The sequence below is a fragment of the Triticum aestivum genome, chromosome 3A (genome assembly GCF_018294505.1).
Source record: "Triticum aestivum cultivar Chinese Spring chromosome 3A, IWGSC CS RefSeq v2.1, whole genome shotgun sequence".
In the NCBI taxonomy this organism is placed as follows: Eukaryota; Viridiplantae; Streptophyta; class Magnoliopsida; order Poales; family Poaceae; genus Triticum; species Triticum aestivum.
The window spans coordinates 552,904,290-552,915,448 of record NC_057800.1 but is presented as its reverse complement, the minus strand read 5'-3'; the positions used below and the strand labels follow the sequence as shown (position 1 = coordinate 552,915,448).

Here is an 11,159-nt window from a genome sequence, read left to right as displayed (position 1 = left end):
TGAAAGGCCTTGACCGCGCGCGGAATGCCAGTAACCATCCGTACAGTTCACCACAAACACCAGCTAACCGCATATAGATATGAGAGAGACGTGCACGTAGCTAGTAGCTGAATTCAGAGTCTTGCAAGCTGAGCACTAGTTTGAGAGAATCAAAGAGTATTTAATACTACCTCCTACCCAAAATAAGTGTCTCAAATTTGTATTAAACTTAATGTAAAGTTATACACTAAACTTGAAACATTTATTTTAGGATGGAGGGAGTATTTTAACAAAGCGATCAAATTTGACCAAGCTACTAGCTAGTGCCAAAGTCAGTGTCATCTTCCCTATCCCTTTCCAGTGTACAATCGACGTTAATACCATATCTTTCATGGTGTAAACATGCAGGTACCATGGCATAACGATCGTCAACAGATCATCAACGATCCAGCACAGTCTCTCCTCTGGGCCGGATTAGCGCGCATTAACACTTTTAGTTGGCAGTTAGCAGAAGAGACGTGAAGCACAGACAAGGATGTGGTTCTTCTTCAAATTAAAATCGGAGCTGACTATTATAGCACACTCGGCGCACCCCTGGAGTGACTGGACAAACAAATTAAGCAGCAAAAATGGAGGCCACCACCCTGCGGAAGCGGCCGCTCTCGATCAAGACGGCCGCCGGACGCGAAGGGCGGACGGCGGCGGAAGCAGAGCTGGGGGAGCCGGTCAGCCCCTCCGCGAGGCTCGTGGAGGACTTCTACATCATCGTCCTCATGGGCGCCTCCACGCCCCTCAACCTCCCCGCCCTCCGCGCCGGCATCGAGGCCCAGCTCGCACGCTACCCGCACTTCCGCAGCATCCAGGTACGTAGCCTTCCATCGCAGCATCGCCATGCATGCATATGCATGCCTCTCCAATCTCCATCCACGTACGCCAGGACACAAGTTTCTTTTTTTCTAAGTGATTCGATATGGTCGCCGGTGCAGGTAACGGACAAGGACGGCGAGCTGCGGTGGGCGCCGACGACGGTGAACGTGGAAAACCACCTGATCCGCCCGACGCTGGACCCGGCCGCCGTGCCGGCCAACCCGGACAAGGCCGTGGAGGACTACGTGGCGTCCCTGTCGACGCTGCCCATGGACCGGTCCCAGCCGCTGTGGGAGTTCCACCTCTTCGACTTCCCGACCTCCGAGGCGACCTCCACCGCCGCGATCCGCGTGCACCACTCCCTCGGGGACGGCATGTCTCTGCTCACGCTCCTCATGGCCTGCACGCGCAGCGCCGCCGACCCGACCAGGCTGCCGGCCATGCCGCCGCTGCCATCGCGTACGGGCGCCATCTACCAGCGACCGCGCCCTTCGGCGGGCGTCCTGGCGTACCTCCTTTGGGTCTGGTCCTTCGTCGTGCTCGCCTGGCACACCGTGGTGGACGTCGTCGGCTTCTTCGCGACCATACTGTTCTTGAAGGATCCGCACACGCTGTTCAAGCGGGTGAACCACGCGGAGACGCAGCGCAAGCGCATCGTGCACCAGAGGCTTAGCCTCAACGACGTCAAGTTCGTCAAGAACGCCATGAAATGCGTAAGAGCCTTTGTTTTCTCATTTTCCTTGAGATGCTCTATGCAATATTCTGAGTGGCATGTTGAAATGTTCAGTATTCTTTAACATGCATGGCCTTAGACCTCACGACTGTTAGCTAAAACTATTTTGTAAAAATATGGTATGAATTTTGCGTACTCTCTTGAAAAATAAAGGCAATTTCCAATGAATAGTAGCACCAGCATTTTAAGATACATCAACCCCTGGATTTAAGAACTAAACTACACCGTGCGTATGTTCTTCATTTGTTGTAGCTAAACTTCTTTCATCTCCTATATCCAAATAGTTAGCCTCATTACTAGATTTTTCTACATATGTGAGCTTTCACGTCACCTCAATTATTCATAGATGTCCGGTCCAAATTGTCTCCATGCGTGCTTCATTTCCATGTGGTCATAAGTTACTTCTTTTGCATTAAACTATCGATGAACCATGTCACCATCCAAATCATGCATGTATTCTTTTTAAGCCATGTATGTATTCATTTACATTTTTGCATTAATCTATAAATTCAAACCATGACACCTCGTCAAGTCAATCACGTCTTCTTTTCGGGATAAGTTTTCCTTTTATATATATATATATATCATGTTGTCACATACTACTTAGGTTTTGTTGTTTCTAAAATGCAAAATAAGTAGACCTTTAATTTCTTTTCATTAGTTTTAGTTGGCTTTAAAGAACCTATTTATGCATTTGTTTAACACGGTTCCCACGGCAACACGCCGCACTATATGAAAATATACATAGAAACTTGTGTTTGACATCGCTTCTTTAGAGCAAGTATAACATGGATGTAGTAGATGGGTTATAAGAGATATCACATCGGATTTTATTTTCTTTTAGTTAAAGGAGAGAGAAAAGAAGTGGGTTGTAGATTTTTAGTCAGTTGTAGCACGGGCTCCAACACCGTTTAAAAGAATAAAGTGTGCCACATATGAATGACATAGCATGCCAGCATGGCTCACTCTTGTATGAGTGAGCCATTAGATTAGCTATAAGTGACTTGGGAACCATATATAGCCGGTTGTTACATGTACTATTAACCTTATGAAGAAATCCAACCCATCTCTATCTGGTTAGTTGTCAAGCCGCATCAATGTTTGCGTATGCGCATGGCTTAGCACCAGTACAATGAGAAATCGTGTGCTCTAGGATCAAGCACCTTTTAGGAATACTTAACCTTCTATTGGTCCATTATATATTTGGCCCTTGAACTCCAATACAAGGCAATACTTAACCTTCAAATTTTAATACCCAGCAAAGTTGGTCCCTAATATTAGTCGAAACGGTGGGACCAATGATGGTGGTAGTCTCGCACGCGTTTAGTACAATTAGAATGATCGTGCGCAAGATATTTCATATTGAACTTTTTGGAGCAAATTTTAGAAATGGTCAATAGTTGAAAGATCACAAATAAGCATTTTGCTTTCCACTACTTGTTTAGGGCATGTACAATGGTGCTATCTTAGGAGTGCCATGTAGAATAAATGATGAGGTGGAGGAGAGAGAACCCATAAAAAAGGCTTGTCTTCTTTTATTTAAGATAAGACAAGAGATGATATCTTAGCACAATATGTGTCACCATATTTTTAGGAATAACTAGTTATGAAGATAAGGCTAAAAAATGACCCATTGTATACAGCTTTTTTTGTCATCTCTTAATTAGATGCAAGACCTAAGATAAGACTATCTTATCAACCATTGTACATGCCCTTAGTTCAGTTTGAAGCGAAACAAAACAACATTGCTTTGTTTTTTCTTCCTGTTATTTTATCTCATTTTTTGCGAATGTGTTATTTATCTATTCAATGCGTGGTTGACCTGTTGCTTGCAAGGAGCAGAACTAACATAAAAAGGAGTACTACATTTTTGTCCTTGTTTGGTGCAGACAGTTAACGATGTGTTGATTGGAGTCACATACGCTGCCCTGTCGCGCTATCACTTCCGAAAGTCAGGTGGTACAAGCTGATTTATTGCTGGTTCCTGCCAGAATAGCTACGGCCCAGCTAACTGTGGCGTTGCTTGTCCCATCCTTTTTATCAGGTGAAACCGACACTCGCAAAGAGATACGCGTGCGCTCAATGCTTCTCGTCAACTTAAGGCCGACCACAAGCCTACACGTAAGACAACAATCTGTCGGTGCATGCTTTTTGAGCATTAACCATGGTCAACATTTCGTTCAACAATTACACAGTTAATGCAGTTTGAAAGTGCTTTCATATACCAATTCGGTGGAGTAGCAAAACTTAATGTAAATGGCATCAATTTTCCATCATGGAGTTTATTTTTCTGACGAACATTTGGTGAAAATGTATCTTGAAAGTTAAAGGCACTGGGGTCGTAAGGATCGCCAAAGATCGAATACACATGAAATCTGTATTTCTTTTTTTGGGGACAAAATGAATTCGGTACTTCCGTAATAAAGCTGAAGGATAGTATGGTTTCTTGCTACCCGTGAGCAGGCATGTGTTGATATGATAAAGTCGGGCAAAGAAAGCCACGTGAAATGGGGAAATGAACTTGGGTTCATCATCCTTCCGTTCTTCATCGGCATGCACAGCGACCCGCTCGACTACGTTCGCAAGGGGAAGAAGGTTGTGGACAGGAAGAAGAGCTCACTGGAGGTGGTATTCACACATGTCGCCGCAGAAGTGATCTTCAAAGTGTTTGGACTGAAGGTAACATTTTGGTCCTTTGTATCACAGTGCTAAGTGCTAAACATTTAGCTATCCAAGAGAAATGCTGGGCGGCTAATTCTCAGAGTACAAGACCAGTGCCTCTTAACTATCCTGTTTTCTAAAGGGGCCGCTGGCCGCTGCACTCATATTTTGAGCCATTTTGAGTTCTTGTTTCTAACGGCGTTGCCACATCTGTCGCGAACAGGCAGCTTCGGCTATCTTCCATCGTATGATCTCCCATACCACCATATCGTTCGCCAACATGACTGGCCCGGTTGAACAGGTGGAGTTTTGTGGGCATCCAATCGTCTTCATCGCCCCTAGCGGCTATGGACCGCCAGAAGTAAGTCCTCCAAAAATATGACTCTGCACTACAGCTAAATAAATCAATGGACATGTTAGTGCCCTGTGTGCACCAGGGTTAAATAAATTAGTTAACATGTCAGTGCCCTACATCATCATATCTCGTCAAGTATTTCCTTGATTAGATGAGCATCGCTGTCACAAGTTGATTACTAAAACAACGTAAATTTTCTACACCAAAAAAAACATACCATGAACTCCCGAATAAAAGGTAACTATGCCCAAGTACAGGTAGGGGTGTTCAAACGCAGGTTTGGTAATCCGTTGAAAACCAGTACAGGCAAGCAGCGAGGCCATGAGGGTGTTGGGGTCCATACCTCAAAACAGTTACAAGCGAGCGGTTAGGGCCATACATAATGGTTTTACACGGTTGGCCAACCCGCACTTGAACAACCCTGGATATAGAACTTCTATACCCAGGTATTTATAAGTGTGTGCTGAATTAGTGATGAATAATCAATTTAGCAGGTCGAAGTGTTTTATGGTATAGAGTTTGTGTTAATTCGTAATTAATTGTTTGGTTTGCTTGTGTAGGCCCTAACCGTGAATTATCAAAGCTATGTCAACACCATCATGATAAATCTAGCACTGGATGAGGGACACTTTCCTGACTATGATGAACTTTTGGATGACTTTGTTGAATCCCTTGAGGATATTAAGGATGCAGCTTCACGCCTTGGAATGCATCATGGGAAGGCCTAAAGCTATTTGCATCAGTGCAACATATTCATGATTTCGCTACTGTGCCATTCAATATTACTGATGGACTATACTCCCTTGGTCCAGAACTGTAAGGTGCATAATTAATTAATTATGCTTGCAGTCAACGTTTTAGAACATTGACCACCAGTACATGTAAAAGTACATGGAATGAGTATGCACGAATAATATCATTGTATTTGTCTTGCGAAATTCATTTCTGCTACATATCTTTTCACATTTTAACACACATATTACTATAAAAAATTATAGTCAAAACTGTGCATTCGAGACTCTGAAAAGTCACCTGTCTTGCATTTCCAACGAAGGGAGTATGTTTGTGGCAACTAAACCTAGAAACTCAACCAGCACACATCGAGTGAGTATGGCTCAGGATTTCCAAGAGTGAACACTATAGTTAATTTTATCAAATTCTAAGAAAGTTGAATAAAAAAAGGTAGGTTGACTATGGACTCACCTTGTGTCATGCGCACAACAGAGACTAAACACCCACAATATTACTCATCTTCTTCAAAGTCCATAAGGAAATCAGTAAGGTTCTCGGACTCATTAATAGCGTCTTTAAGTGACATCTGATCTTTCTTTAACTTTTCCTGGAAAGACAAAAAGAAGCATTATCTGGAATAGAAGTTGCCACAGTTGTGTACGGCGTACTCTGAACACGTATCACCATATAATGATATAAATAGTAAAAAGACTCAAAATTTCCATTAATTTACACACAAAAAGAAACTAAAACACACAATTAGGTAAGACATCCAATATGACCAACAAGAATTTCATTGCCTCAGTGTTACTACGTGCCAAAAGACATAATCAATAATAAAAATGTACCTTTGGTTTTTCGTCCTGCCCAGTAGTCTTTAGAACACTCCAGTTTTGACTCACTTTCCCTTCAACTTCCACAGCCTCATCCCCGCCATCTTCCTCATCCTATAGATAAAGTAGAGATTTCAAGAAATTATCAACTTTGAATAGGAGAAGTATTGATACGACATCTCATCCCACTTATTCGGTGCCCCAGTATTACAAAAAAACTCAACATCCAGCTCCCCACAAGCATATAGCAAACTGGCTATTTTTCTATTGTTGGGGTTGCACATAATAAAAGAACCCATCCAATATTACAACTACAACTGCACAGTATCTATGTTCCAACCAGTAAAATAGTTCAGTAATATACCTCTAGTGACTCGGGCAGTGTGACAGCTTTGTCAACCTCCTCCTCATCATCACTATCTTCATTGAACTTTCGAAAAGTAGAGAATATCATTGTCAAATGATAAACATTTGATAAACATTTTTAATGTATAAGATATTTAACATATTAGCATAGTTCACATAATTATTTTGTTTTCCTGTAAGATATGCACCGAGGCATTTTTATGGAAAGAAAACAAGCACTTCGAATGGACACTCACAGAATGCTCTCCAATATCAACAGCAGTAGCCATGGGATCTTTGACTTCAGGAATGTACTGTCAGCATGGCATAACATGGATAAGTTAAAGAGAAATTAAAAGACCTATGATATGCAATTAGTTGTAGCCGAATCAGTGGTGCAGTTTAAGGTGTACCGTGATGTCTTGATTGATGTCTTCTTCCTCTTCCATCAAACGTGCATCCAGTTCTTCTTTCGTGATCATTATCCCATGCTGAAAGGAGAAAGTGCAATACATAAACTTATGATACAATTACTCCTATTAGCGACACATGTCACACGATTAACATTTTTAGTGTTGTGTTATATAGTACTAAAGACCCTTAGAAAGTTCATTCATATTTATGGTGTTATGGATCTCCAAAACAGCTAAAAACCATGAATCTAGTAAACCTTAGCTGGCACAGTGTAAAATGCTTTATGTGGGACTGCTGCCCCGTACCTCCATCAAATAAGGTACAACTTCAGGGGTAGGCTCATGAAATTCCGGACTCCTGTAGTCAATCACTTCATCAGGATCCTGAACATAGTTCACAGTCGGGTAAACAGGATCACCACCCCAAACTGCATATTTGAATGTCACGGGATTAAGTCCAAGTTGTTATATACCCAAATATAGTTGCATAAGTTTAAACAAGTCAGACAATTACTTTATTTTATTCTAAGAGTAACATGGTAGCTTCCCTTATTGGATTACACATTATGCAGAGCATATACTGATAATTCAGATGTAACAAAATAAAAATGGTTCAAAAATATTTAAATGCAGAAGTGGCATGTGAATGATGAAACTGAAGAGAAATAATAAGTCACATTGTGTTCAACTCCAACGAGTCCTTTTCCTAGATCAACCCGGTAAGTAGGCAGGAGATAACAATGGTTTCTGCCTTTTGCATTAAGTTCCAGAAATGCATGTTTGAAGCAGTGAATAGAACTATATAAAATTACCAAGCAGCTTCTTCATTGAATACATTCTAAGGCACATGGCACCAGCTCTTGAAACTTAGCTCAAACTAAGTTATGTAGGAAAAAAAATGTAGATCACCCCTAAGGTTTGGGGCCAAGTCAGCACAACTCCCTGAGCTTTAAAACCGTCTAAGCAACCCCTCAGTGTAGTAAATGCTGTTTAAATACACCCCCCCCCCCCCTCCCCCGATGCTTTTGAACAATATTGGGTACTTTAAAGCTCGGGGGGTTGTGTTGACTTGGCCCCGAACCTCTAGACTTTGCAAGATTATTAGAAAAGCTAATGTAAGATGAACTGCACATAACTATTCAGCAAAAGCAGCTTCTGGATGTCAGCAAGATGAATCAATCAAAATTTGGGCAAAAAAAAAACAATACTCTGTTTAATCTGGTCTTCACGCATCCTCATTGCCAAAGGATCTCGTTGTATACGAACATCAGTGCCCATCATGATACGATATTCCCCAGCAGTTTGGTGTTGAAACATTGTTATAAGTTGAGTATTTGCATCTTCACCAGTCTCCTCAAAGTGCTTCTGAATGGCTTCCCATGATGTGTCCTTTTGCTTATATGCTTCTACCCATTCTGAATAGTATGCTATTGGTCCTATTTCTTCTAGTCTCCTCTGTTCTGCTTCTAACCTGTGTTTATTGCATACAAATATAAGAGCCACTGCTAAACAAGATAGTAATTTAGTCCTTACAAGTTACAAGCATACACTGACAATGCCATGCTGAAAAAACAGTTGTCGAGAAGTATTTTTGTAATGCACACCATAGATAGATTTATAACTAGAACAGTACAAGCTTTGGTCAAACAGAAAAATTATGCCAGTGACGCATAAACCCGTGGGTATTGGACCTATATAATGTTCCACCACATATTTGTTATGATGCAACGCAAACAGATTGAAAATGGAAGATGTGTTTAAATTAATGTTTCAGAATATGGCGGAAAAATGTGCTATACAATGCTAATGGTATTTCAAGTATTGAGAACAAAAATAAAGATTCAACATAAACAGAAAGGTGTGCACAACTGCACGTGTGCAATGGAAGGGTCCAATAAAGCTGCAGCATATACTTATGAGCAAAAACCATTGTGGTATTTAGTCAACCTTTCCTCTTTGTGTAAATATCTTCTTGTCTTGGCAAGAGCAGCTTCTGTTCTTGTAGGGTGATCTCCAAATATTTTAATCTGCCCAGTTTCGGCCATTGCCTTTGCAAAGACCTAAAAACAACAAAACAAGCATTACAATGTGGATCAAAATTGAAGCATATCATGGAGCTGGATGTGTCATAAAAACTAATTTGAACTAGGGCAAAAATAAAAATAAAAAACTGAATCAGGCACATAACACTAACTCGTAAACTGTACAACGAGATAATGCTTGCATGCCACAGTGCAAGCAATGCACGCACATTATCAGTAGCGGAGTTATAAGGGATGTGAGGGTCTCAGGGTCATTTGATATTTTAACACTCCTACCCATACGCAAAATGTTGGCTTTGTCATTGTCTACACCACTCTGTTCACATTTACATTACACTCTAGAAGATGCATTGGAAAAGCATGACAAGCTAGCTTGAACCTGACAATGATTCACACATACAGAATGGCAGAAGGACACAGAGGCATCGTTGTGCCCTAGTACAACTAGTGCCTGTGCTACCTGGACTAGGCACAAAAAAACTAGGATAGTAAACCGACATAATTGCGGTGCGGTAGAAAATGTGAATCTCTGCTGTGTAATTATATTCTACTAATTGGCCATGTTGACAAAAGGTAGACAGCCACAATAAAAACTATCACAAGCCATCATTATAAGTGCGGGCAATTGAGAACTAACCGTGTCAACATCTGGGCGCCTCCTCTGCCACCTTGACCACATTTCTGCCTCGGACTTCCTCCTCCAATTCCACCAGAGCTCCTCGCTCGATTTCGGTTCCTCTGCCAACATCGCCTTTGCTGGGTCAACAAATGGGTGTGGCCGCCCCATCATCTTGTCCATCTCATACTCGCTCAAACTCTCCTCCTTGGGCGCCTCGTAAATGACATATTCATTCAGCGAATCATTTGTTTCCTCCAATGTATCATCTAGTGGAACCTCAGTGGCCACAATGAACTCGCCGTCATCTCCACTGGTCTCTGCACCGCCCGCCGCTGATGCAGACGCTACCTGCCCCTTGTACCCTTTCCTCCTACTCCCGGGTTTCTTGCCAAGAGACGGAGTCCCGGCCGACTCCCCGACCGGTGCAGGTGCACGGGCAGCACGGACGCGGGCTGCAGTGCCCTCCGGCCAGTACTCCTGCCCAGGTATGCTTGCCCGGGCACCTGACGCTGGCTCGAGCTGACCAGATGTGGAGTCGAAATAACTGGAGTACGGTGGCGCTTCGATCTTCGACGGGTCAAAATGGATAGACTCGTCCTTGACGCACCTGATCGTGCATCTCCGCGTTCTGGTCGGCGCGACTGACCCTGCCTTTCTCCGCTGACGCAAACTAGCAAACACCTTCTGCGCAAGCACCGAGAACCTAAATTTTAGCACAGACAGCAACTGCACGCAGTCAATTTTCGACAATTTGGAGCTTCAAAGGCAGGTAATTACCGAGGACTTGCAGAAGCTCGGAACCGGCACGGCGGTGGAGGCAGCCGGCGGCGGCGACATGCCTGCAGAGTGCTCGACGGAAAGCGGGGGTTAGCGGGGAGGTCAAATTCTCTGGTCCGCGCGCGGAGCAGGACGGGGGTTTGAAGCTTGAAATGAGGAACATGACGATACCTGGGAAGAGCCAAGGGTGGGAGCAAGACGCCATGGTTCTTCGCCCGACGCTGCGGTCGGTGGTGACCGCGGGGCTCGAAGTCGAGGAGGATGATGAAGAAGCTGGAGGAGGGGGGGTCGAGAAGCGGCGAGGGGGGTAGAGTTATCTGGATTTTAGGTGCTGGGAAGCTGGGACTGGGAGTGGGTAGAGCTAGCCGTGTGTTCCATGGTTGGGCTGGCTCCGTACCAAGGTTTTTCGTTCAGGATAACGAACAAGAAGAAAGGGGTAGAGGTAAATACACCACGAGTCATGAAACTAGTACGCGACGGTCAGTTTAATACATAAACTTGTAAAATATGGGTTTTTGATCATCTAACTTGTCCCTCCGTTCATATACGGTGTTTTCTACCGTATTCAGCCGTATCATGTGCATACATGGCGTGCCAATGTGGCAGTGACCCACTGTCAGTAATGGGTAATCCGTGTGTATGTTTTTTCTTCAAAAAGCACCCTTGCATTTTATTTATTTATGCAAAAAAATCCTCATATCAAATGAAAAATGCCGAACAGACAATGGGGTTCGAACAGAAGACCTGCTACAAATCGCGTACCACTTGATTGACATATTGTTCATGTTCATAAAGCACAATTA

The 11,159-nt window shown here is 43.1% G+C and overlaps 2 protein-coding genes across 8 annotated transcripts; one reads left to right on the top strand and one right to left on the bottom strand.

The window, feature by feature from the left end:
- The first annotated feature begins 545 nt into the window (after positions 1-545).
- Positions 546-5,533, top strand: LOC123062185 (wax ester synthase/diacylglycerol acyltransferase 11). Of its 2 annotated transcripts, none has more exons than XM_044485567.1 (7): positions 546-842; positions 966-1,559; positions 3,469-3,538; positions 3,624-3,700; positions 4,043-4,258; positions 4,464-4,601; positions 5,156-5,533. In XM_044485567.1, exons 1-7 carry the CDS (start codon positions 609-611, stop codon positions 5,321-5,323), a joined length of 1,497 nt encoding a protein of 498 aa, XP_044341502.1. In that variant the 5' UTR covers positions 546-608; the 3' UTR covers positions 5,324-5,533. The 2 variants fall into 2 exon arrangements, with proteins under 2 accessions (XP_044341502.1, XP_044341503.1); XM_044485568.1 differs by having other exon boundaries at positions 547-842; positions 3,469-3,535.
- On the bottom strand, positions 4,233-10,814 carry LOC123062184 (protein PLASTID TRANSCRIPTIONALLY ACTIVE 12, chloroplastic). Of its 6 annotated transcripts, none has more exons than XR_006429574.1 (13): positions 10,528-10,814; positions 10,357-10,418; positions 9,598-10,263; positions 8,866-8,978; positions 8,127-8,389; positions 7,225-7,346; positions 6,919-6,996; positions 6,763-6,819; positions 6,525-6,590; positions 6,176-6,274; positions 5,799-5,934; positions 5,628-5,673; positions 4,233-4,635 (listed from the first exon to the last, which is right to left on the bottom strand). XR_006429574.1 is itself a non-coding variant. In XM_044485563.1 (12 exons), exons 1-11 carry the CDS (start codon positions 10,559-10,561, stop codon positions 5,839-5,841), a joined length of 1,656 nt encoding a protein of 551 aa, XP_044341498.1. In that variant the 5' UTR covers positions 10,562-10,814; the 3' UTR covers positions 4,233-4,635; positions 5,799-5,838. The 6 variants fall into 6 exon arrangements, 3 of the variants coding, with proteins under 3 accessions (XP_044341498.1, XP_044341500.1, XP_044341499.1); XR_006429576.1 differs by having other exon boundaries at positions 4,233-4,629; XR_006429575.1 differs by having other exon boundaries at positions 4,233-4,624.
- Positions 10,815-11,159: the final 345 nt, after the last annotated feature.